Below are 26,906 nucleotides of genomic sequence, written 5' to 3' on the forward strand. Positions count from 1 at the left end.
CTTTGCAGCTTACTTGAATTCAAAGAGCCTTCCTTCTAGCCTGCCCACCTGTAAACCATAACGTATGGTTTCTTAATAGCTTGCTGTTTTCCTGGAAATAATTCTCTCATTTAGAAAGTACAAGTCAAAGTATCGTTTCCACATATGAATAAAGAGAGCTGACAACGACAATAGAAACGGTAAAAATGATCTTTGTAAAAATGTTCTTCAAAATTCTCTGACATAGCAAAACATTCATTTGTAAAGTAAAGTCTAATACTGCAAGCCATTCACTCAAAGGCGACCTTGGGCATGTGTATTCTTGCCAGCGTTGCAACAGTAATTACTTCCACATTTCTTGCCATTATAGGATACAAACTCTGTAATATATTAAAGTTTCCTAACAAAGAGTCCAATTATTGCACTTTATAAAAATTCCAGTAATATCAGGCTTTTGTCCTACTTTTCTATGAACGCTGATGCCCTGCAAGAAAAATTTAGGGGACCAAGTAATTTCTGATGAGTAAGATGGATTACTTGAATTGGTCTGAAATACTGAATAAAAAATGGAAAGGCTTACGAAATGAAGAGACGTACCTTTGGAAACAGATTTTTATTCATAGCAGCAGATAGATGTGTCACTGCGGTACTGACACACGTTCTCTTCGCAGGCAAGAACGGGCACATGGCTATTACGTTTATATATCACATATAACTCAAGGACTGTGCAGAGAAACCCAAAGAACCACTGAGTTCTTCTGCTGACTCTACAAGCCTGACAGGGAAAGCTCAATGACAGCCATATCAGAGTGGGAGTTTCTCTGTGAGCTTGTGTATATTTGCATTTGCGTCAGCAATGGATATAGCAAACAGAAATGGCTATTTCAGGATGGAAAGATATACAGAGTAAGTCTGAGAGGCCTGTAAAAAAAGAAAATACAGCAGTTTTGGCCCTACTTATAACCAGCTGTATCAATAGGGAAAAAAGATAGAGGAGATTTTTGTGCCAGCTCTCTAGAAAAAGATGCTGCTTGAACCGAAGTGATTCACAAATCTATATGAGGCTTCCAGGCCAGCAAATCACGGTTAAAGTTACTTTGTTCCTCTGCTCCTTCAGCATGGGAACGAGTGCAGAATGGCTCATTCCAACCGTGGACAGTCCGTTTACAGCAACGATCATATCGCCACACCTAAAAACACAAGAAGAAAAACACCAAATGATGACTCCTGCTCTGCAGTAGCTAGTACACACCAACAAGCAGCACTTCATGGCTGGGGTGCTAGGTTTGCATCAGGCTGGAAAGGCAGCTAAAAAATCCAAAGGGCTTCAATTTTAAGTCTGCTTTACTACTGAAACTCATCTGGGAAATTCCCAAATCACTAGATTTCAATCCTAATACAAAGAGAGTTCTGCATTAAGAGCTGACCTGTATGCAAACATGAAAAGAGAGAGCTGGAAAGATCTAATGGAGTCAAGAGAAGGTAATGAGATGGCATGTGCATGACAGAAGCATTTCTGTTTGTTTGTGTGGATTATAACGCGTTTACACCAAACATGCCTTTACTGTAGGAGGTGTAAGTAAAGATACTTATGGTTACCAACCACATTCCAACTGAGAACCTTGTTTTCAATGGCTTACGATTTTGTCAAATATAACCATCAGCAGATGGTTTGACTGAGAAGCTGTAGCATCTCTGTTTTTGAAGCAGGGAACGGAAATTTGGGAAGGTGCTGTTTGCTGGACTTGAGAAAACTGAACTCAAAGGGTTAAGTTTCAGTTTTTACAAGCTCAAGAGAAACTTAAAAAAAGCACATTCTTCCTACATTGAGCATGCTCCATCTCCAGGCATCTCTTCTCTGCGACTTGAGTGTCTGTTTGGCATCCCCCAGAGCAGTCAAACATGACTCTGGAGATCAAACAGGACTTTTCCCAAAACTCATCCTCCCACTATTGGGAGGACCAAAATAGATGGCAAAAAAGATGCTCTCCTGAGCATTCCCAGTGCCCTCCACTAGGGCAGGGCAGAGGAAGGTGTGACCAACACCAGTCAAATGTGCATTCAAAAGCACTTCTCTGCCTGAACCAAGGTACTCCATACCCAAACCGCAATGCTACAGTTCACTGAGTGGGGTCTCACCCAGCCTTTCTGCTGAAGTCATTTCACCTTCTATAACATCATGCCAGATAGATAATGTAGGCAGAAAACTGCCTTAACTATTGAACTGTGAAGTTATTTTCTTCCTTCCTTTCCAGCTGAACAAAACATTTAGGTAACTTAAACAAAACAGGACATCTTCAAAAAGCCCTGCCACAGGATAACTCATGATGCATATTCTAAGGAGCTCTCCCTTGTTGATGGCCCATTTTTAAGTCCATATTCTCAGTGAGACAGCACAGTTGAACAGAGGGTACTGTATCACAATATCACACGAGAGCATCTTTTCCATTCCTTACAAGGGGGTAAATGTGACCACAACCACTCTTCCCCCCTTCTTAGGAATGATGCTTGAATTTCCATTTGTGTGAAGACTTCTAGTTATTAATTCCCCAATCTGAAATTATTTACTTTGGGCTGAACTGAAATCTTTCATTTAATCCAAACTGTTTCATAGTTGGCCAAAAAAAATCTAATTTTGTGTTCAGCCAAGCTATTTTTTCATTTATTTACTTAGTCATTGAACTGAAAAATCAATTACTGGCAAGGCTCTAGGCATAACTACATTTTTTCTTAAGTTACTTTGTAAGTAAATCTACACGTAAAAATCATGCCATAAAACCTTAAATTGCATATTCTTTACTGCCACCTTTGCAAAAGATCAGTTTATGAACAAGGGAACCTTTAATAGGAAGTGTAAGTCCTAGTTCTGAACTAATCCTACACAAGGCTAAGATGCATATGTGCATATTAGACCTCAGGGTTGCATCCAAACATAATGTGTAAGTAGAACCATATAATCTTTAAGGTCAGAGGGGTCCTCAGGAGGTCTCTAGTCCCACCTCCTGCTCAAAGCAAGGTCAGCTGTGAGATCTGACCAGGTTGCTCAGGGCTTTATCCAGTCAGGTCTCCAAAACCTCCAAGGACAGAGACAGGGCAACTTGTGCTACTGCCCGACCATCCTCATGGGAAAACAGTTTCTCTTTATAACCATTCTCAACCTCTTTTGTTCAACTTGTGCCCGTTGTCTCTCTTCCTCTTGCCCTGCACCACTGTGAAGAGCCTGGGCTCCATCTCCTCAATAATCTCTTTGTAGGTACTAGAAGGGCTGTTAGGTGCCCCCGAAGACATCTCTGCCCCAGGCTGAGCAAGCCCAGCTCCCCCAGCCTCCCCTTGTAGGGAAAGTGCTCCAGCTTCCCCCATCTCAGGGGCCTCCGCTGAACTTGCCTCATTTATCAGTGTTTTTCCTGCCAACTAATGACTCTCAGGGCACTGACGTCGTGACTTGGTTCCTTAGCCATCTTTTCAGGTGCTGACTTCTTCATCTACTTTCTTGCCTTCCCATTAAAGCAGCAGCACCCACCTTCGGTACCAGTTTCAAACACAGGCTTCAGAAGGCTATATGAAAGGATAAAGCAGTTTCCCTGATTTTACAGAAGTTGTAATTTTTTAGCTGTTCTCGAGGAAGACAAAAATGTTATGAACTAGTCAGTTCCGCACATACACATTTTCAGTGTCTCTTGGCCTAAAGAAGCGTTCAACAGGGAGATGGAGACAGCAGGTGACACCAGCACTGCAGCTGGGGAGGAGGACAGGAGACAGCAGAAGCACCACCTCTGACAGACACCCTTTCCCCAGCAGAAACACCCCGTACTTCCCTGCATCCCACTCATCAGGGAGGCAAAGCACTACTGGGCTGCATGATCCCCCAGCAGAAGGCACTACAGTGTATTTCCTTAAGCTGTTACTTGCACTAGCACACAACTATTTAAAAGTGTGGATTATTGTTATTATTGTTACTATTATTTCAGCTTACTTTAATCTTCCATCAAAGTACGCAGGAGTTCCAAGAACGATGGTTTTAATGAAGAAAGGCTGGTTCGTGTGGTTCTCCTCATAGCCACCGACGATGCTGAAACCCCAGCTCCCTAAATTGCTCCGCCGCAGCACTACGTCATGGCAGCTATGTAGGCAGCTGTGGAACAGAAGCACAGAACAGCAAGAGAAATGCCGTGTACACCACATATAGGTATTTTTATAGTAGGCACAACACCTGCTGTCTCATCATTACCACCATGCTAAGTGTGGAAGAGAAGGGGAGGGATGGTGATTAGACTTCTGTTCCCAGAGTAATTTTAAAATATTCAAACTGATTATCAAAAACACCCAAAATCTTGAGACAGAAAAGTGTTTTAAAAGAAATAATACAGTGGTAGAATAATTACTTTGTAAACTGACAGTAATAGAATGGCATTTTAGGGACTTCACAGGTGGCAAGAATGCGGGTGCAAAATGGGTACCCGATGTAGTTAGTCTGGAAGTCAAAAACGCAGTGAGTTTTTCTTCCACCCCGAGTCAGTTTAGGCTTTTTCTGCTTTAAGTAAAGATCTAAAAATCCCTGCATCATCTTTGCTACCTCTGAATTGATGAGTCACCAGTAATGAAAATATAAATTATTAACTATTTTATTGCACAGAACATAAATAATTCAGATAATGTTTTGCTAACTGTACTGGTATATGTTATCTCCTCCAGTGAAAGTTAGTTCTTGCCAATGAAGTTGGCAATCACTGTAATTAAAAAAAAACAAACCAAAACAAAACATAGAAATTAACTTTTGGGTAAAAAAGATGCCAAGTTCTTCACTGATACACAACACTCCTTTAACAAACAGCAGCACAATGCATAGCATAATTTAGGAGCCACGCATGGGTATCAGTAGTATATAAGCAATAAACCACTGCTGAAGCACGGAAAAGGAGTACATTTACCCAAACTGAGAGCTATTAATTGAAATTAGGTAACTCACTAATACTTGAATGGAAGAGAAATTAATTGATAGTAAAACTCAGAAAAAGTGTGAAATATTTGGAGGGCCAACACATGGTTCTATTATCTTCAACTGCAATTCTGCTACCAATATGCCTGGTTCTCGTGGTTTTATGCTTAAACTATACATCTGAGCTCAGTAATTCTATCAGAGGGAGAGGAATTGACAGCAAGTAATGCCAGAAAGAGCTTATAGCAACAAGAGAGTGAAGAACAGAAGAGTAAAAATGAAACACAGTGATATCCAGCAGAATGCAAATTAGTGAAGGGGAGGGAACTCGCTGCAAATCTTGAAGAGTTTGTGTGTTTGGCAGAAATGGTAGTAGGTTCTTGAAAAAAAAAAAAAAAAAAGACATGGGGATTTGGAACTACAGGCTTATATGTGTGCAAGAGACCCGTGTCAAGAGTCTGTCAGAATGGCAAGTCTGACCCAATACTCTAAAGTTATATATTTGGCCTCATAAATTTAGGTAGCAGATTAGCAGAGAGAGACATGGGTACATAGTTTGTGTTTTTATTAATAATTTCTCTGGCTTTAGATGTTCTACAGGAAGTTACGACATGGTTAAACACTAGAAAAGATTGTGTTTAATGAGAAGAATCCACACAGGTAGTTACTACATTTTGTGAAGGCATAAACCAAGTCTATTCATCTTCCATTTTCCTAAGGAGACATCGCTCTTGTTCACAGCCCGCTTCGTAAGCATACTGCCAACCGAACGTAGCTGAGATGGTCAGTCAAATGGAAATAAGAGCAGATGTGCTGCAACTAATAAGGTCTCTGCTTTTATATCTCTCTTGAGCTTAGCTTAAAAGAGGTAATTAATTAATTTAGCAACTAATTTTGTACCTTGGAAGTCCCAGCCACATGACCCACGATGGTGACCAGCTGGCATCGTATTCATTTTCACTGATGGTACTTAACTGCTCTTCATTAGCCTGGGGCTGTTCTTCTACAATCTGGACTTCCAGGGCTTTCAGGGCAACTACTGAAGAGGCAGCACTAGCTTTCAGCATGGCCACCGCCTCGCTGTGACTCAGGTTAGTCAAATCGATGCCGTTGATGTTCAGCAGCACATCACCTGTTGAAAGGCACAAGGGAGAACACATCAGCCTGTCAGAGCTGTTCCTACTGACAGCACCTCCCATGCCAGGGTTTCATTTAATACTGTATTTTTTGGAGTTGAGACAGTCTGAACTGACGCCTGGGAATGTGAATAGCTCTGAAACCTTACGCTGCCCATTTGAAACACCAATGTACTGAACTATTAAGCTGGGCCAGTATAATTTATTTCCACATAACATATCAAATGCTGTAGTTTCCATGGTATACTGTTCTGAAAATTTGAGACCAAAAATTACCTAAGCACCTCACCATCTTGGCTGCAACTGCTATTGCAGATGCCACTAATCGTTTCCAGTGGTGGATCTCAGGTCCACGCTAACTTTACAAGGGAAGGAAGAATGATGGAAGGAACAATACAGGCACCACAAAGTAACCAACTCTTGTAGATAAGTGAGGCTCCACTGTGTTGTGGGTTTTCTGCTTTTTCTAACTTGTTACTCGAGAGAACAAAATGGAATTCAAAAACTACTGGAAAGGTTGGTACAAAACCCAGTCCATTAGAAGAACGAAAGAGCATCTCTACAAAGATAATCTGGAAAGAATCGAAGCCACTAAAAAAATTGCCACAATTTTTATTTTATTTCAGAATATTTTTTAAAAGCCTCAGGATGAAAACAAGAATGTTATTTACTGTCCAAGCAGTGACAGCTTCTTTCACACAATGTCTCACTGATCAAGGCCAGAAAAACCAAAGCAAAAAATGCAAACACTTGGGTGACATTTGGAACGAGACTGATTTTTGAAATGCTTTTTCCTCACAGGGAAAGCTAAAGTTGAGGTGCAGCTTAACTGGAAATCACTTTTGTTGCTGCGGTGGCTACTTTAACGTTACACAATGAAAGAGCAACTGCAATTCTTCTATCAAGTGTGTTTTTCATAGTAGTACAGAAAAAGAAAGCATACCCGTTGGTATGTGGGTGTAAATCTCCCTCTCTCAGAAGCACCCACACTGTTCTTTTTAAATTTGCAATCTGTGAAGGTTTTTTTCCTAAATTTCTTTCCTAAAACAATCTGTGATTCTGTGAACTCTGAATCGCAGAGATCCCATAGGCAGTCTTTGTTTCACATATGGCACAATACGTTTTAATCAACAAATGCTTTGCTATCGATCAGGCAGGACTGCCTTCACCTATACCGAGCCTAACCTCCACCTCCTGCTTCCCTTCTGCAAAGCCGAGGAACACAGACAGGTGCTGTAGCACCCCTGAAGACCAGCAAACCCAAGCTGTCCCAAGGATTAAGAAAGCATTCAGGAACCAGGGTCAACACTGATGTAGCTTTGGGGATAAACTTAGCACGGGTGAGCTGTGGCCTGTCATCAGAGCACCTCTGCTGTTCAGATAATATACTGAGGAGCAGAGAGTCCTCAGAGAGAGATGGGGCCCGGCACACCAAAGGAAACACAAAAACAGGATGCGTGCACTACAGTACAAAGCATTGCAGCAGACCCTCAGCTCAGGGGATTATCGTCAGCTTTAAAGAATGTAACCAGACATTTCCTGGTCCTATCCTCTTCCCCTGCTATCGTTCTCTAAACATCCCTTTCCTAGAAAAGGTGGAAGTGTGATACTAAATATTCTATTTCCATTATTGAAATATGAAGAAAAGCATCCATCAGCGCTTCCCTACATCTGTGAAAAGACTTTTTGACACCGCCTGACTCCAGAGCACGTACTCATCAAACAGCAATCAGCGGCCACCCGTGCCACCAGAAAAGCCAAGTCCCACCTCGTTTAATCCTGCCGTCTCTTGCCAAACACCCGTGAGGCTGTACACTTGTCACAAAGATGGGCAGTTCGCCACTTTTGCTGCCTCTGCCTCCTGCCACTGTCATTCCCAGAGATTCATGTGGCTCTTTTTTCACAGTAATGTGCTTTTCTTGGCATGTAACACACTGGGAGAGATCCTGTTTGACAAGGATAACATTGTTAAAACTTAAAAAAAAAAAACAAACCCAGAACAAAACACAACTAAATACAACCCAAAGCTATACTCTGGCACTTAAACAGAATGGTTTAAAAGGACTAAGTAGCGCTAATCGGCTTCAGCTGGATTTCCTCCAGGTCAGAAAAAAAAAAAAAAAAATCCGCTCATGTAGATACTTAGATATAGACAGAAAGTTTATAAAGGCCCATCTTGACAATCCCACTCCAGTTTTTCTTACCATCCTACACTGGAAAAGGCCAAATTTTAGGACTGCACTACAAAACCGTATGGTCAAAAGAGTGGACACAAAACAGAAACAAATCTTTTGATGTCTTGGTGAACATCAGTATTACCTCATTTGTCAGTAGAATATGGCCCAGAATTACAAAGAAGCTCCGAAGAAATGAACACACGTGTTTTCACTATGACGAAGAGAGACCATTTAATGCCCTCTTATGTCATGTTTTCTTTCACAACTGGTATGCAGAATCTCCCAGAGCACAAAGTAATGAAGGCCAATCAGTGCTATAGGCTGGTAATGGGTGCCTTGTGCAGACCTCCTAATAATTGCAAGGAAGATCCAAACTTGAAGCAAGAAGAGATCCTGTATTTAATTTTCTACCATCTGAATTAAAAGTTTAGCCCATATTTAGTTTTGCCACATCAAAAGGTCCTAAACCTGAATCAAAGTATAATTTATTTGCTGAAGCCCTTCCTCTTCAGGATATTTAGTGACACATTCAAACCACTACACATACACCTGTCATAGCATCTTAAATCAACAGAGTATTTGCAAGGAATCCAAAATAACAGAAGAAATAACCTGGGAGATTCTTCCAACTACAAATACTTATTTATTCCCCTGCCTTCTCTTGGAAAATGGCATTGTTTGACTTCCAATGTCACATTCTCCTTCTGATTGACACTGTTCCTTGCATATACATGTTAATCACACATCTAGCTATATGTATACATACCACAGCTTACAAAGAGAGCTCCTTCTTAAGTCTTCAGGCTTGAGGACTAACTGGCTGGTGACATGCAATTATATAAACATTTTTTAAGCCACAAGACTTCTAAATCAACTGTAGGTTAATGAGACAGAGGCAAAGATAAATGGTGTGAAGCATGGGAAATGTCCACTTGTGGTTACATGAGACTCCCCACTTTGAAAGTGCCCAGGGATGGCATTGATATGTGAGAGAAATCAGCTCAACCAACGGATCAGCTTTGGAACCGTGACACGAACACAGTCCATGCTGGCAGATGGAAAGCTCTCATACAGATGAGCTGTAATCATTGTGCTGATAATGCCTAATGTTGTGGCAAGTACTAAAGGCCACTGACTATTCAGGAGCCTCACCTTTGTCCCTCAGGAGGAAAACAAGCTTCCTAGAGCCTCACTTGTTCTTTTCTGAAATTACCCAGACTTTTAAAAGAAAATACTGTCAACACATGTAAATCCTCCCAACACAACTCCTGTTTGACACTAAACAGTAATGCCAACAGAGTGGATAGGAGGAAAGGTGGCTTGGTTGACATGGTCAACATGACAAGTATTTCACAAAATCAACTTCCCAACAGCGAGAAGTCATATTTTTCTAACTACAAGAACATCTCGAGCACAGGACTTATTTCTGCAGGTCTTCCAGATAATTTGACACTAGCTTCATGAAAATCTCTGCCTTTCCCTCCCTGCTTGACCCTGCAGAAGTCAGCAGTCTTGCAGCCAGCACTGCTGGCTCATGGAGGAGATGACACATCCTTTCAACATGCTCTTTATATGCTGGATGTGTGCAGCACACCTCCTGTCCTTGCTGGCTGCAGCCAGCACAGTGGCAGCAAGAAATAACATTCTTGAATAACAGCTTTCCCACACAGCAGTAACACATGAGCCACTGTCTTAGGCAAGGTCTAACAACTACAGCTATATGAGCTCAGAGAACTTGCTTCTTTCACTACAGTTATCAAATAAAAAAAAATACTGAAAAGCTGTTGCATATCTTTTTTTTCCATTCCAGACATGATGCAGGACTTGAGTATGTGGAAGTCGTCCTCTTTGTCTTTTTCTTTTTTTTTTTTTAAGTGAAGATACAACCCTTTCTTCCAGTCTTGCCTTTCTACACACTTAGACCATCACATGAGTAAAATGGTATTTATGCCTCTTAGAAGGAAAAACACCAACCTTATGTGAGTTGGGTCTGCTATGAAACAGCTGCTGGGACTGGTGTTGGTGTGAGTTGCTGTTGTGAGTCCCCGTGTCTCGGATAATACTGACTGTCTGTGACTTCAAGGGTCTAGAGATGATCAAATTCACTCTCTCCCCGCTAGCCTGTTGAATATATAAAACAAAGTCACGAGGTTGATATGACACTGATTATTAGCAGAGAGGGAGGAAAACGTACAATGAAATATGAAACGAGACAACAGCAGGACTTGTTTTCCATTTCCTGGGGGTGCCATAAACTGCTTAGACTGCACTGTCCCTTACTTGCTTCTTGCTGCAATTCCCCCTAAACAATTCCCTCCTTTGCCTCTGATATTACATTTATATCAGCTGGAAATCCTTTGCCAAACGGACCGTTTCGCATTTTGTGTTATGAAGCTTCAAACATTATAAACCCTCCAATTTCATTTGCAGCCTGCGCGACGTTCTGCAACATGTAACAATAAAAGAAAGAAATGCCCACGTGATGGCTCTAGGGTCTGCAGGTTTTCATCAAAAGCTCCGAACACCTATGGTACTTTCCAAAGAGCCTTCCAAGAAATATGTTCTGTAACAAGCAGACAATCAAATCGTGGAGTTTGGGGAGTATAAGGAGACTCAGTTATCAGATGTTAAATAAAGCATCAACTTCTCCTATTGCCGCAAAACCACACCTCAATAGATACTTCACTGTATCCAAACACTGGGAAACTGAAATTACAATTCCCAAGATCGTTGTTATTTTCTTTTAACTGCAAGGGAAGCTCTTCAAACAATACCTGAAACAAATATTTACTACTCATTTGTATTGGAGTTCTCTTTGTGGTGCTGGGTTAAGCAAAGACGACTGCACTAGACTGCAAGAACCAACTATTGGTCTATTCCAGCTTTCCTAAACCCAGCAATTTTCACCAACATCTCATCAGCAGGAAGCAGCAATGTGGTGCAGCTGTTTCCGTATAGACTGGAAGAAAGGCATGGAATAAAGGTTTTCCTGTGGGGAACAGGGAAGGGTCAGATGTCAGACTGCATCGAGCTTCGGGTAATACAGAGCAGAGCCAGACATTGGGAATAGCTCTTTCTTGAACACTCAGAAAATGAGTTTTACTGTATGGGACTCACAGAAGACCTATTTTTTTCCTTCCCAGCTGCTACCTGTTGCCTCTACAAAGTCTGACAAATCACTTTCCTGTTTTAACCCCAATTCCATGCACAGGCAAATCAATACAAAACAAAGACCACTTTTATAGACCTTACTGAGAGATTAAAATTACTGTACATACATAAATATAATAATAATCCTCGTGTTTCTTTCTGCTAACCAATAGGCTACGTGGTACTCTCTTTGCTCACATGAGCAGTCTTCTAACCTTCAGGCTGTATGCCAGGAAAGACTAATGCACTTTTCACTTCTGAGGAGGTGAAGTTCATCTGCTGGGTGCCAAAGCAGACCCTGTTTTGCACTATTATTTCCAGAACATAAATCACAGCAAATTGCATCGCTGCAGGCTTTTAGGTGTTACACAAGCTGTTCTGTCTGGGACAGATTCTACCCCAGGCTTTGCTCAAGAAATAAAGCTGAGCTAAGGACTCAGGTAGGGAATGCAAATTACCTGTATAACTTGTGCAGCAAGCTCAGGCGTCCCGTGCTTCAAGTCATGTCCATTAATCGCAAGTACCCGGTCGTTGCTGCAGAGCCTGCCGTCCTGAGCAGCCAACCCTCCTTCCAAAAGGTCAAGAATAAAAACTCCTGGCTCATCTGTTCTGCGTACAAGTTTAATGCCAAGCTGCTCGCTGGAGTCACGTTTATGCAGCGTCACTTGAAAGCTGTCTTCCCGCAAGGAGCTGGTGGTGTCCGCATGGTTGTGCGTGCGGCTGCCGAACCGCCTCTCTCTCAGCACGGTGAGATGCAGCACTGAGCACGGCTGGGAAAGCACGGCTCGAGCGTGGTTGTGAGACACGTTGCTTATGTCAAAGCTATTGACCTGCAAAACAACAAAATCAAAAAAATCCGAATGATATTTTCAGGCGTTTAATTGTTCCTGGTTATGGAAATAAAGTCCTTTCCAAACTAAATTCAGAGCTCACTGCAAAACCAACCTTGGAGCAGCCTACATATCTGACCCTACCAGGCTTCCTCTCTCACCCTTTCACCCTCTCCTGCAAACCAACTTTGGCTGCTCATTCTACAAACCTATTTTTAGGTTAGAAAAGACCTTTAAGATCATCAAGTCCAACCGTTAACCTAGCACTGCAAGCCCACCACTAAACCATGTCCCTAAGCACCATGTCTGTACATCTTTTGAATACCTCTGTGATGGTGACTCCACCACTTCCCAGCGCAGCCTGTTCTAATGCTTGACAACCCTTTTGGTGAAGAAATTTTACCAAATATCCAATCTAAACCTCCCCTGGTGCAACTTGAGTCCTTTTCCCTACAAGTGTGACAACATCTCTCTAACAGTGAACACCCTCTGTAATCAGTCCAGGGTTTGTCTTCCTTGGATCTTTATACTGTTTGTTCTCCAGCACAAGAACTTTGCATGTACTTTCAGTGTCAAACCTAGCATCACTTAAAACTATAAAACAACAGCTGTAAAAAGAATACACCCAAATTTCTGAAGAAAGCTTATGTCTAATAGTATACAGTACTTCCATGATGTGAAAAATTTAAAAAACCCCTTGAAATACAGAATAACGAAATTTGTTCACAAAGACAGTAGAAAAAGGTGGTTGTACTAGTTCTCAAGTCTCAGCATGAACTTAGGAGATTTTCCACCAACTTCAACTAGGACAGAGTTTCAGACTTACAACCTGAATCACTCAAAATTCAGTTGTAAATAAAAAACCAATTAAACTTTCACTCCCTATAAACAAGAATTGTGTTTGTTATGTGGCCCACTGATAAAAGATCAGTAATCTTCAGTCATTTCTTGCACTATAAAGTTAAGAAAAATTGTCAGTGCAATGAGATTTGACAGAAAATAGCAGCACCACAAAAACCAGCACAAAAGCTGAATTTGACTTGTTCTGTAAGAAGGGGTTCAAAGTTAACGCTAAAACTTCATCCTTAGCACATCCTATTGTGACCTGTTGGAGAAACCTCTGCCCCATAATTTCAGCAGACAGAAACGACCACCAAATGGGCTATACTGACATCCCTTACCTAAGCCTTGTAATGCTCCCCATTGCAACCTAAGTAAGTAAAAATATAAACTTGTGGCTTCCACCATCTAATAGCACTATTGACACTTATAAAAAATAGGAAGAGAAAGGACCCAGAAATCTATGTATGACAGCCACCACATTTACACCACACGTCAGAGTTGAGGGGCTCCGAGAGGTCAATGCCAAACCATTTGGCCGTGGTGGTTTCAGCATGGCAAAGGGGAGGCCGTACCCACTGGTACCCTACCCCTGCGAGAGGCTGCCACTCCAGCAGTGAAGTGCAAGGCAGCCCTCCCAGAGCCACCTCCATCCTCCAGCCCCCTGCCCAGCACAAAGCTGCTGCTCCCGGCAGCCCCGCAAGCTCAGACACAGAACCACGGCTGTGTCCTGGTCCGCTACTGCCCCGAGACAGGCTGTAACCTTGGGCAGAGGGAAAGGAGGCATAGCTAGGAGAAATAACATTTAGAGCTGCCACCAGCAAAACCCGCTAGGGCTCATCCGTCAGAGCCCTTAAATTAAATCTAGTTTTATTTTTAGCTGTCGCTAGCTAAAGTAAATACATAAAATATGGAAGGATTCAAAGGGCACAGAAGAATATATGCAATAAAATGTAATTCTTCTCTCTACAAGGCAGTTCACAATTTCAGAATAAAACACCCTTAGCACTTCTTGGGGAAAAAGATTCTCATTAGGACGTGTTTTACATGAATTACAGTCACAGCCCAGCACTAAAACCGGACAATTTGTAGAGCACTTTGAAAATGTTAGGCACCTATCTATACCTTGCAGAAAACATACGGTTTTATGTAGCTGTTACTAAATGCTGTTCCCTCAGATTTTGAAAGGGTAATACTTCTTGTTGGACTGGGCAGGAAAATGCTGAGTTTCACCTCACAGTCCTTTCTGGCTTTCTTTTAGCCCTTTACTGCTCATAAAAGCCTTTGAAGACATTTTCAGAAATATCCAACTGAAGTGTACCACTGAGCTGCGATGAACTCTGCACTCAATTACAGACAGCAAAGACCGAGCCTGGCCATTTTAATACAACAGCTGAGCACCTGCACAGGTAAATTTAAAGCAATAAAGATATTGCACCTTCCAAAAAGTTTGTCCGTTACCTCCTGTACCTCTCCCTCGGTGTGACAGAAGGACTCTGATGGACACCCTGCTAGCATCTGACAGCCCCAGTGCTAGCACATTGATAGGAAAGATTCACTGCAGCTTATAAATCGTATTTATAATCAATTTATTGCCACTTACAGCTTTAGAAACTATAACTGACACCTGCTTGAACAGCAAGGATTTCCAAAGCTTCAACAGAGCTCAAGCTCCCTATTCTGGTGATCAAGGAGAGCCCTTGAGTATTACAATAAATTAGGCAGCATTCAATCAGTGTCTGCAACTGCTTCTTAAAAAGGCAACATTTTGGAAACCTCTTGGGTTGCTTTCTTGGCCAGACACTATGCTAACACTCCAAGAGAGGAAAAAGGCATGTTTCTCAAAAGGGACTTTATCTTCTGAAGTGCAAACTAATCTCATTCCAAGGGTAACTACAGTATTTAAGCTACTTCTATCAGCTGGATTTCAAAAAAGTGAAATGAAAAAGGCTGATACTACATTTGGACTGATCTTAGGCTATCAGATCAAAAGCAAACATTGTTACTGAAGTCATTTTGAAATGATGGTAATACCTTGCTTTCAGGTGGAATGATTAAAAACAGAAAAAAGTTGCAGGACTGTCCTGTTTATGTAGAACTGTTATTGCCATTCCTAAGGGTCCTATAAACAACCCCTTCCCCTAATATAAAATTCCACTAAAACTACAAAACTAATAGAATTTGATCTTTTTATACTGTCTGTGGCTAATTACTTAAAACTGTAACAAAAATACATGCTCATAACCAACTTACATTTTAATTGTTTACTTTTTTCTTGGAAAAATATTTAGAGCACCTTGCTTCAAATCATGCCAGTGAAGAATATCATTGACTCTTTTACACATCCTGAAAGATGCATGTCAACTGCCTAGGCTATTGGAAGGTAACAGTGAAGCCAGATTAAGTACCAGTTTAGATGAAGTCAGCCTAACAATCCACAAATTGCTTTTTACATAGGACAAATTAGACAACTTGTTAGCCAGAAGTAACCTTGGGTTCCTTTGGAAAGCATGCAGAAAGTTGAAATAAAGACCAAGCTCCACAACATTTAAAAAAACCTCAACAAACAACTCATATTTTAAACACTGATAAGAGATGGTAACGAGGAAAAATAATTCCAGCGACTGATCCGACAAACAACATAAAGCATCATAGCCAAAAGTGCTAGAACAACAGGCTCTGCTCTGAATATTAATTTGCCTTAAAACTGATAATTGCAAAGCTAACATTTACACAACACAGTCTGACAACGAAAATCTCCCATCTCATTTAACAGGCAGTTCTGCAAGGAGTGAATGGAAAGTAAGCAGACAGAATACATAATTAGGTTCCATACTTGAAGTATTTGGTCTCCAGCAAGAAGTCTTCCATCTCTGGCAATGATCCCATCTCGATAAACCTCTTGAATGACAATGTTGATCAAAGGCGTTTCATTGCCACCTACTATGCTAATTCCTAATTCGATATAAGGATTTGACCGATGAATTTCAATAGTAGTGATCTCTCCTTCAGGCAAGGTAGGTGGCTGTTGATTTGCTGCCAATTATTTTATAAAAAGAAAGATGATTAATATCCTTTATACCTCATTCACTTTCAATAAAGCAAATCACCAAAGGACAATGTAGACAGGCCACAATACAACAGTTTAACAACAAACTAAACAAGCACAATTGGATTAGTTCTACTACTTGTTGGAACACCTAGCTCGTTAGAAAGAGCTCTCTAATGACTTAGTAGCATCTATGCTTCCTGAAATGGGGTCACTTGGATTGCAAAAGGATATTCTGAACCTTTTGGATCCTGTCCTTTATAATAAATTTCATACGCTTCATTTCCAATTTGATCACTTGTGTATTCACATTTGGTGATGATAAAAATGTGTTTTGGGGCTTACCCCACAGAGCATGACTTGGTCATAGAATCATAGAAGCATTAAGGTTGGAAAAGACCTCTAAGACCATCAAGTCCAACCGTCAACTCAACAACACCACGCCCTAAACCACGTCCTGAAGTGCCACATCTACATGTTAGTCATGCCTCTTCGTCAGCTGGTCTCACAACTGCACTAGGAGCTGTCATTGCATTACTAGGTCAAGAGAAGGAGCCTATTTCTGAAGGAAACATGGAGACAACTAAAGAGGAAAAAACCGTGATGCTAAAAGATGGCAAACACAGAGGAGAAGGAAGGGGACAAGACCACCTTCCTCTGTGGCAAGGCTCAGTGATTCCTCTCTAAAATCCCAGATGCTAGAGATGCTACTGCTCATTCGGTGCAGAAGGATGCAAGAGTTACTCAGCTGCCTTTTTGTTCGAGCAGGACAGCACTTCAAGTGTGGGAAGGCTGCTGACCCGGGCAGGGGGTAAGGCAGAAGAGGAGAAAAGAAATCTCATCTTAGAAAAAAACTTCGGTAATTTTACACAAAATATACTCCTTTTGTCTTGCTGCAAGGCCAGCATTACCAGTAGATAAACACGAACTACTGCACCATGACATGACAGATGATGATACAGCACCGTGATATTTGGCATACACTCCAAGATATTTTTTTCCTTCCAAACTGTGACCTTATCCCAGGTTGTATACTTGTACATAACCAAAACCCACTAATATTTCTCTAGGAATCGCAAGAGAAAAGAGCAGAAAATGAAGACATGCATCCACGGTTGGCAAAAGACAAGCTCTGACACCACAAATGTTTCCACATCTGATAAAAGAGACTTAAGAAGGTAAGTGACGACATACTGTCTGCTACTGTGTTCTCCTCAAAAGGCGGATTGTCGATGCTGGGCTCGTCTGTCCACGCAGGAAGGGCGGGCGAGTTGAAGCTCTGCTCAGCTGGCACTATTCCCTGATCTGCATCTGAAGATAAACTGCTAGGCTGCTCCGTCCCACCGGGACCACTCTCGCCCTCTGCTTCTGCTTGCAGCTTGCTTGTTTTCCTCCTCTCCAGAACAACCCTTCGATGAGAAGCCCCAGGACACCTGTGAAGACAATGTTTATACCATGCTTCAAGGCTGCAGGAATGTGTGTAGCACAAAATGCCCGAGTACTCCATCAAATGAAATCAGTCTTGTTCAAAGCCACAGCTTTAAGCTAATAACAAAAAATATTAAAGACATTGGATCTTGAGGCCTAAATGTGTTTTAGTGGACAGAATCCCAAAACAATACTGCCTTCTTCACAAAACTTCTGCTACATAGTTTTTTTGGCCATCAACTACGTGTGTTGTAACACCTTCTGACTGTGGACTTACTCTGTCATGTACATTGCTATGTATATTCCAGTTTCTGGAAGATAACCTTGCTGAAAAGATTAAACAGGACCGGCATAAAATTCCACAGAAGAGACGCCCCCTTCAAAGACACATTTGGAAACCCACTGAAACAATCTCTCCTTTCACCTTAGTAAGCCAAGAGAAGGAAGCATCATATTTTCCTGGCGTCATTCAGGGGAGGAAAGAGATGAAAATCTTACCTATATTGCAATCTATTTGTTAAAATACTGAAAAAAAAAAATGCTTGTCTATAAGTTTACATGAAAAGTTTAGCAAAAGTAACAGCTCTGCTCATCATCTCCTCTTGAATCAGTAGAAAGTGTGTCATCCTCCTCCTGTCTCCCCTTTTTTCTTCCTGACTTCACACAGGAGGTGCAATTTTTTGCTTTCTCTCATGTAAAAATGCTCCATCAGCATTTGTCGCTTTTCATTATAAACTCATTTTTGTGACTTCCCATTATTCTTAGTGCAGTAATTTTTTTGCTTATGTTTAAAACCCTACAATAGTTTATTGCAAAGAAGGGCTGCAACGTTGCAAATTCATGGGAGGCCTCCATTTATTGAATGGTCTTACATTTAAGTGTAGATAATTGGATGTGGACATCAATCTTACATCTCCCTGTGTGACAGTTTTACCAGTGTCTGATATATCACTTCTTACAGTATTCAGCGTCCTTCTTAAAGTTCCTGCTTCCGGAGCTGTTGACCACCTAAAGATGCTCATACTGTAGCAATGTCAGAAAAAAGGAACTGTGTTCTTGAAAGGACTCCCTGTTTGGGAACTTGACAGATTGTTATAGCCACAGAAGAAATTCTTTGGTTTTGCAGCCAGAGAAGAAATGTGTTAACAGAGTAAAAGACAGCGGAAGTCTAACAACGTCCTAACTTGTTAAACCAGAATGTTTTGAGAATCACAAATCTGTTCTGACATTCTGTGAAGGGGATTTGATAATTATATGGTTAGACTGTTTCAAGCATGTGGGATTTTGAAGAAATGTTAACAAAGTTATTCAACTCCAAAGAACGTTGATAAAGACACCTGCATACCTTTTGTGACCCCCAGCAATGTTATACATACATAAAGTGATTAATATATATATAATGATTGAGCTATACATAAGTCAAGATATAGATGTTTAGAAGATTAGCATATGGGAGCCCAAATGTGCTGTGAAATATGCATAAATACATAAATTAGAGACAGTTCACATTATGAAACGACACATGTAAGAAATCATTTCTTGGGGCTTTCCCCAAGGCGACTGCTGGTCATCCTGTTCTTCAAAGTGAAGAAAGTGCAAGAATCGAAGATGGAAATGACTTGAAAGTTTGTGCTTTGTGAAAAAGTTCCTCTGCTTTTAATGACGGAACACAACCCTACTTCTTGGTTTTGCCCAGGTAATATTTACTAGATGAAGTCACTGGCATAGTGGGACTGATCAGCGAAGAAATCTGGCCCAGCCTTCATTTATTCTGGTGGCTAGAGACACAGAATTACAGGTGAAACTCAGCAGGAAGTTTTTCTTATTGACCATTTCACAACGCAAACCTCAAAACAGGAATCCAAAAGGGCCCGGAAAAGGGAGAGATGCAGTCCCTTCCCCCAAAATTTCTAAAATATTTTAACTTGATGGGTTAGCCCCACACTCCCCCAAATCTTAGCACTGGCAACAGGGGGAAAAAAAAAAGGACCAATCTCCAGCACCACTCACTTCTGCAGCAACATGGCAAGGGGTAAATGCTTTTGCAGAGGACACCTCTTGTCTACTGCGAGCTCTGACAGATTGTGCTCTCCAACACCGACCTGCAAGAGTTTAGGACAAAACCACCCCACACTGCACGTCCTTGCTGTCCCTGAACTGCTCTGCTATAGGAGTGGCGATTTTTCAGGAAAGAGGTGAATGAATAGCTCAAAACTGATACTGTCAGAGGACCACGCTTCAATCCCACTGAGCTTGTATGGCAGAGTCCAGCCTTACTGGACTACTGTGAACCAGAAACTTCCTTCGGTATCTTCTACCAAAACACTGCGCTGTCGACTTATTGAGTCAGCTCACAAGGCCTGTGGATCCCAAAGGACCTGGTGTAGATGGCAAAGCATACCTTGGATTTTTTTTTTTTTTAATTTTAAGCTGTATCAAACCAGGACAGAACAAAAATCACCCCTGGAAGCATCCTATTTCTGTCAAAACCTTCCAAACCACAGCCAGGTCCTCCTCCACCCTCCTTCAGAGAGCACGTTCCCCCATTGTTACCTGGTGGCTGATGAAAGTTGTCATGTGAAATATAGATAGATTTGAGGTTTATTTTTGCCAATGATATTTAATTATCATTTCAAAGGCTAATATGAAGAAATGTAAACAGCCTCCTGAGCATACCTCCTTAGCTCAGCGGAATCCCTTTTATGCAGCACTCTACAAGGCAAAAAAGGAAAAAAACCCAGATTCTTCCCAAAATTAACCAGTAATTGTAACAGACTACGACATTCAGCCTCATACAGCGCAACTGCATTGCCAGGAAAGTAGTTTTCTGGTGAAGACAGTAATTAATGGGATGCCAATTCCTAGGTCTTCAAACATGATACACCACCTACCAAGAGGCAAAGCCCAGTGTTGGTATTCCAGCACATTTATAAGGAGATTTTGCATTACCACTTGCAATATAAGAAGATTTTTATTGGCAGCAGGAATGTATTATTCACAAACAGCAAAACCATACAGCAGTTTTAACAGTTAACAAGCACCAATAATTCCCTAAATGTGCACACCTTCATTACTACTGTATTTGCCAAATATTGGGGATAAAAAACATTTTGGACACAGATGGGCAACTCGGGATCAAAATGAGCATTGAAGATTGTTTTTACGGGTACAGGCATCCATTCTCATACAACAAATTGCATAAATAAGGGCTGAAATGAGGCTGAAATGTGTCTTACAGGAATGGCATTTCTTATTTATCGACAGACTATTTTGATGAGGAGCAAGAAGAAAGGCAGGAATGTTTTTTTAGAACTTCCAGAAATTATTTCATTTCTTTCATGAATCAAGATGCTCAAGAGTAAAGATACTGAAACAACCAGCAAAAGCAACTGAGTGATGTCATTTAATCGGGAAACTCGAAGGGTGGTTGTTCTTGGGATGTAAAAGGAGCTTCTGCTTATGTTCATCAAGTCCCTCCTCTCCTCCTGTCAGCATCAGCTTTTGCTCAATTCTGGATGGTGACAAAGCACAGCTTTTACATTCAACTTCTCTTAATCCATATCAGACAGAGAAGAAAAGGGTTGTTTTGGGTTTTTTTGGGGGGGGGGTGTGTTGCTGGTTTTTTGTTGTTGTTTTTTTTACAGGTAAGTCTGCTGTGTTTCTCATTTAAAAGCTGACTTCTTGGAACACTCACTAGCAGCAATCCCTCTCTGCAGATAAAAAGAGCTTTCATACAAAATTAAGATGTAGTTTACAGTGTGTTCCGTGGAATAACAGTAAGGGCTCGAAAACCACATTTGCTCACTAACTACTGAAAAGAAAGATTTGATTGTAACATGCCATCAGCTTCTGCCCAGTCTAGAGGTTCGATAAAAGCAAACAGACCAAATAGCCTCAAAGCAGTTGCACTAAATAGTTTTCCAAGCAGGGGCTGAATTTAAGCAAAGACTGCAGAGAAGCAACCCAAATGCCTTTGCTATTGCTCATAAAACTTTGCCAGCAAAGTGACCTTAAGCAGTAATTCTGGCAAGGTTTACAGCTGCAATTCAGAGTAAAACATCATGCTGCTTTGGAAAGTTAAGTGTTTGGGTCTTGGTTTTCCTTTTGCCAGGGAAAAAAACCAAAACAAACAAACAAAACCCAATAAAAAACCCAAACCAAAATAGAAAAGGAGGCACTAGGAGTTATCTAGGTTTGGAAATCAGAGAAGACTCAGGAAAAAGAAAAGGAAAAAAGGGTGAGAAAGTGGGCAAAGGGGAGGAAAAGGAAGGGAAGAGGAGGCAAAAGTGAGGGGAACGGGGGAAGTGGAAAGAAAAGGGGGGAAAGGCGGGGGTGGGGGGAGGAGTGTTTTTGTTGCACATTTCTCTCTCACACCCAGCGGTTTGAGGAACCTACGAGAAGCCAGGTGGCTTCAGAGCACAGAACAACCACAGAAAGATCCTTCACCTTTCCAGCAATGGAAAGAATCCATAAGGCATGGAGAAAGTGAATCTGTTGCCTATCCACTTACTCAGGCGTAAGAAAAGACCTGCCAAAAGAAGTTTAAATCCTACAGATCCTCTTCACTTCTCCTGGTGTTACAATGAGCAGGGTAGGGAGAGTGCTTGCAGCTAACGTGGGCCAGGTGGGAAGAACAGGACTCAGCAGCACTATCATAAACACCAAAATAACTGGCATTGCCAAGATTCGGAATGATAAAATTCTCTATCTATACAACTAATTTTCCTGTGGATCTTGACACTCTAAATCCGTATCCTAAGTGTGCTGCTGACACACAGTGAATAGCTCAATAATTTCTTCAATTCCACAAAATATGATCCTACATAAAGTTCAAACAACTTGACATAAAATTGGCTGGAACATTAGCCTCAACATTAAAACACCTGGAAAAAAGTTTCCATCCAAAATGATAATTTGAACTACCATAGTAAAATATAGGAGGGGAAAACTGAAGCCTAACTCAAAAGCAATACATAATCACAACACCTAACCCTCTCATTAAAATTTGTATGAATTTCAGAGTATGTTTTTGTACACTGGAGTTTCTTCAGGTCTGAATAATCCATAAGAATCAACTGAATTAAAATCATATACAGAAAAGCTCAATAGTTTTATTGACAGATTTCCTTTTGATAAATTTACTCTTGACATTTAGAAGCGGAATTGGCACCTACTTTACTAAACATTAACAAATTTTCTGTACCAACTGCCTGGGAAAAACAGTACAACTCAGCATTACTCATATTTTTTTTTTCCTTGAAATCAGATTATGTGCATCGTGTTTAACTTTGAAAACCACAGTTCCCAAGTGTAGAACTTTGAAATTGAAAGACTGATAATCACGAATATGGAGTGCAATTAGTGACCATGAAGCAAGCAAGTTTGCGTCTTGTGCCTTTCAATTCCTTGCTGGAGCAGCTTGCAGCAACATTACACTCCAAGGTGCCTGGTGGATATGATGACATTTTCTTGCAGGTTTTATGCTCAAACAGAGCTGATTAAAACAACACTGGAAAACCTAAGTGTGGATGCTTTTAGATAGTGAAAACTAACCAACCGCACCGCATTTCTTAGAAATACAAACTAGCTCATGTAAAGGCTTGTTGAGATTGTTTTATATTAATCTATGCTGAAAAGTATAGTGATACTAAATTTTATATTTCTTTCCTACATTTAATGATCAGTAGTAGAATTTTACTGGATTCACTAATCCATATAAAATCAAATTCAAACTGCACAGTTTCTGCCATCCTTTATGTCAGCAATGATAATTTACAGGTGCTCAGGTGTTTGCAAATAAACTTAATTAAAAACTGTAAATCACCCTATACTCAAAATGCCTATCGGCATCCCAAGACAACAGAAGGAATTGAAAATGAGCAGCCTTCTGCAACTGAAAGCTTTTTTCCAGCTGACAAACAGGAAAAGCTAGAGACTCAGCTCACTCTGATTTCATAATAACCTTGTGCATTAAGTAAATGCCTATTTCATATATACCTAAAGAAGGCATACATAGTGTTCCATGTACAAACAAATTACGTGGCCCTTTTGTAAATAGCTCTAATACCATTCAAAGAGATGCCTACCAAGGAAAATGGACTGAAAAGGTGACAGATATGACAGTGGGGAACCGGAAGATGACCCAAATAAGCAGCAGGAGTCTTGCTAGCGTTTTGCCTTTTATTAAAAGCAGATCAGTTTATTATTAGGATTATAAATTGAACAAACAGTTCGGCTTCCTCACCACCTCCAAGTCATCATATAGATCACAAATTACTTGCCTGGAGGAAACAAGCAAGAGTCTAAGCTAACACAGCAACCATGTGGAGAAATAAAAGAAGGAAAAAAAAAAACCCTAGAGAAAGGCTCCTCATTAGTCCCCGCACCTCCCTGACATTGACACCACACGTGTACATTCATGCTATGGGTACAACAACCAACAAAACGCAGGCAACTCTAGGCTCACCACAGCCTGTAGGGTTGCTGCATGTCTGCAAGCCCAAGGTCCTCCCAGGCTCTGAGTCCCCAGAAGCCTTCAGGATGTGGGTAAGAAGGAAGAGGGCACACTGGAAATAGGCATGTGAACAGCTTCCAGGGCAGGTGGTGGCTGCTCTCTTCCCATTCTCTGTGGAGCACTTGCCTGAATGAACACCCACACCACGCCTGATTCCCAAACAACCTCCTCTGCAATGTCACCCTTCACCCAAAGATGGTCTCCAAGAGCCTCCAAATGGACAAAGGCTGAGACTTGGAAAGAAGTTCATGGGGTAGATCCATGTACCTCTCAAATAAACCTTTCCACATGGGTGGCCACCAGCATTGCTGGACCAAACTGAGGGTGAGCAGAGGAGGCACACAGCTAATACAGCCCTCCTTTTGGGGAGGGTGACAGGAAAGGAAACCTCTCCCCATCTCCCCGCAGCCAACACTGTCCCTCCCTCTGGGGCCAGGGATTTCAAGACCAATGTGGAGGGGTCTTTACCCAAAGAGCCAGCACAGATAACACTACCAAACCATGAAACACCCTCCTGAAATGGGCAACTGCAGAAGTTCATGCAGGCTGGTTTAAAAAATAAAGGGGAAAAAAATAAAAAAGAGCATCAAATTGAAAGAAACCAAAGCAGGTAAGAACAAAGCCCATAATGAAGTCATGGAAATGAAAAGATCTCATCTCAGCTGGTGACCAAGGACACCAGCAGAGTTAGGACTTGTACCATCCGTTTTCGCAAAGAATCACCAGACAATATGCTTGTTTTTATGAACGCTGATGACAAAAATACTCACATATTAAATTGTATTTCCCTGTGTTTCGTTTATGTACAGTGGATATGCGCAATGCCTATTCTTCTGGGTTTTACTTTTTTTTTTGCAGGGACAGTTACATACTTTTCTGAAACCTCTCTCTGCAAAATGAACACGGGTTGTCAAATAGCATTGAGTTGTACACAGGGAATATTTTCTGGTAGCAGATGCAATTCACCTGAACTGGACCCTCTGAAGTCAGATGCATTTCCTTTGAATACATAATTTCCTTCTCTATGTAACTCTTCACTATACTCCTCTTACAATTTCATAAATCTCTAAACAGTTCAAAGTTAGCTGGAATAGATATGCATAATATTTTTTTAGCCCCAACTCACTAATTCCACCATATTTCAGCTTTGACATAAATGATATGTCCAAGGTTTTGTTCATGAATCATGTAATGAAACAGCCAATGATTAAAAAAGCTCTATCTGTTTATTGACTGAAAATATTCTCCAACATATAAAGGAAACAAACGTCAAACGTAGCTCTCAAAACAAGTTTAATATTTTTCCAGTAGAGAAGAATGCCTTACAGAGAAGAATGAAACGTCTTCACGTAGCAGGGTGCAGAGGCAATTCCTTTGCTGGAAGAACAAAGTGCACGAGCCTGCACAATATGAAGTATCATTCATTCTATCTGAATTTGATAATCATAGTCATAGAATACCAGGTTGGAACGGATTGCAAGGATCATCTGGTCCAAGGTCCAACCTTGTAATAACCTTATTTCTCTCTTTCTATCACGGTCTCCTTTCAATACTTAAATATTTAGGGTAGGATGGCATGAAGCAGAAGAACTACAAACTTACCAACTGTTCAAAAGAAGGTCCTAAACATTTAGGTGCAGGTAATATTGGAATGTATCTCTCTGACACAAAATCACTCACAAAACCTGCACCAAAATTTCCCATTGGTGTGAAGTGATTAGTTTCTATCAAATTAACAAGATGTTGGAAGTGTTCTATAAGCAATCAAAACAAAGAAACAATCCTAGAAACTCCATCATGCTCACATGACATACCATCAACCTGTTCAGTAAATAGATTTTTTTTTTTAAACAAACAGGTCTTGCAGGAGTCTCGAGAGATACCCTGTCCATCTGCCTACCTCAAAGCAGAATTAATTCCGCTGTTACTGTTCCTGATAAAGGTTGGTTTAACATGTTCACAAACACTTCTGGAAGTGGGGAATACACAACTACCACCCAAGCAATCTATGCCAGGGCCAGACCATTATAAAGCTTTTTCTCCTAAAATCGGAACTAAATCTCCTTTGTTGCTATTGCACTATTTCCTTCCTCTCTGCAGACAGAGTTTGCACATCTCATTTTTCCCCTCCCTCAGCCTTTTTTTTTCCCTACCATAAACAACCTCCATTTTCTTTAACTGTTTCTGCTAAATCATGTTTTTGAGACCTCTAATGAATCATGTCGTTCTCCTCATGACTCTCTCCAAGCATTCTTCACTATTTCTGGTGTGATGTCCAAAATGGGATCCAGTGCTCTAGTTGTGCACAGATATAGACTGACCATTTCCCACCGTCTTCTACTGTGAATTTAAAACCCACCACCAACCCTCTTCCCTCTCCTGCCCCCAATGTCTACTGCTACACAAGCTGGCTTACCATGCGTGTAAGTCACATGCAATGCAAGCATCTGCACCACTCACCTGTTTTTGAGATGTGCCGCCAGGTCACATCGCTGCATGACTTCCTGACACACGGAAGAGAAGGGGCACAAAACAAATAGCTTGTCTAACAGTTTATGAACAAGAATGCTGGATTTTTTGCAAAGTTTAAAATGGAGTCTTTTTCGATCCAGCGGGCAGAAATCCTTCTCCTGCAGAAAGTTCCTTAGGCACTTGTAGCAGAAAGTGTGTCCACAGGGAGTGTCCAATGGCTGCAACAAGGGCTGAAGGCAAATGTGGCAGACCAAGTCATCATCCACTTCATTCTGGTAGTTGTAAAGGTGGTTTTCCCTTGTCCAGTGCTGCTGGCCACACTCGAAGCACAGAGGGTTCAAGGAGGCATTCTGCTCCACTGAAGCCATGTCATCACCTGTAGTCCCCATTGTACA

At 41.2% G+C, this 26,906-nt stretch overlaps 1 protein-coding gene across 1 annotated transcript; it reads right to left on the reverse strand.

The window, feature by feature from the left end:
* Nucleotides 1-1,033: 1,033 nt before the first annotated feature.
* On the reverse strand, nt 1,034-26,906 carry LNX2 (ligand of numb-protein X 2). The gene is made up of 9 exons (XM_009956853.2): nt 26,500-26,906; nt 17,292-17,530; nt 15,885-16,084; nt 11,837-12,208; nt 10,203-10,349; nt 7,820-7,997; nt 5,816-6,047; nt 3,953-4,111; nt 1,034-1,169 (listed from the first exon to the last, which is right to left on the reverse strand). Exons 1-9 carry the CDS (start codon nt 26,898-26,900, stop codon nt 1,034-1,036), a joined length of 2,064 nt encoding a protein of 687 aa, XP_009955155.1. The 5' UTR covers nt 26,901-26,906.

The sequence above is a fragment of the Leptosomus discolor genome, chromosome 1 (assembly GCF_034619465.1).
Source record: "Leptosomus discolor isolate bLepDis1 chromosome 1, bLepDis1.hap2, whole genome shotgun sequence".
NCBI classification, from domain to species: domain Eukaryota; kingdom Metazoa; phylum Chordata; class Aves; order Leptosomiformes; family Leptosomidae; genus Leptosomus; species Leptosomus discolor.

Excerpts from the sequence above, each read along its gene's own strand:
- LNX2 (XM_009956853.2), bottom strand. The coding sequence starts at position 26,900 with ATGGGGACTACAGGTGATGACATGGCTTCAGTGGAGCAGAATGCCTCC. Across the intron at positions 16,085-17,291 it reads GGAGAACACAGTAGCAGACA|CAAATCAACAGCCACCTACC; the intron begins GTATGTCGTCAC and ends AATAATTGGCAG. Across the intron at positions 10,350-11,836 it reads TTGCTGCACAAGTTATACAG|GCTAGCGGGGAGAGAGTGAA; the intron begins GTAATTTGCATT and ends TATATTCAACAG.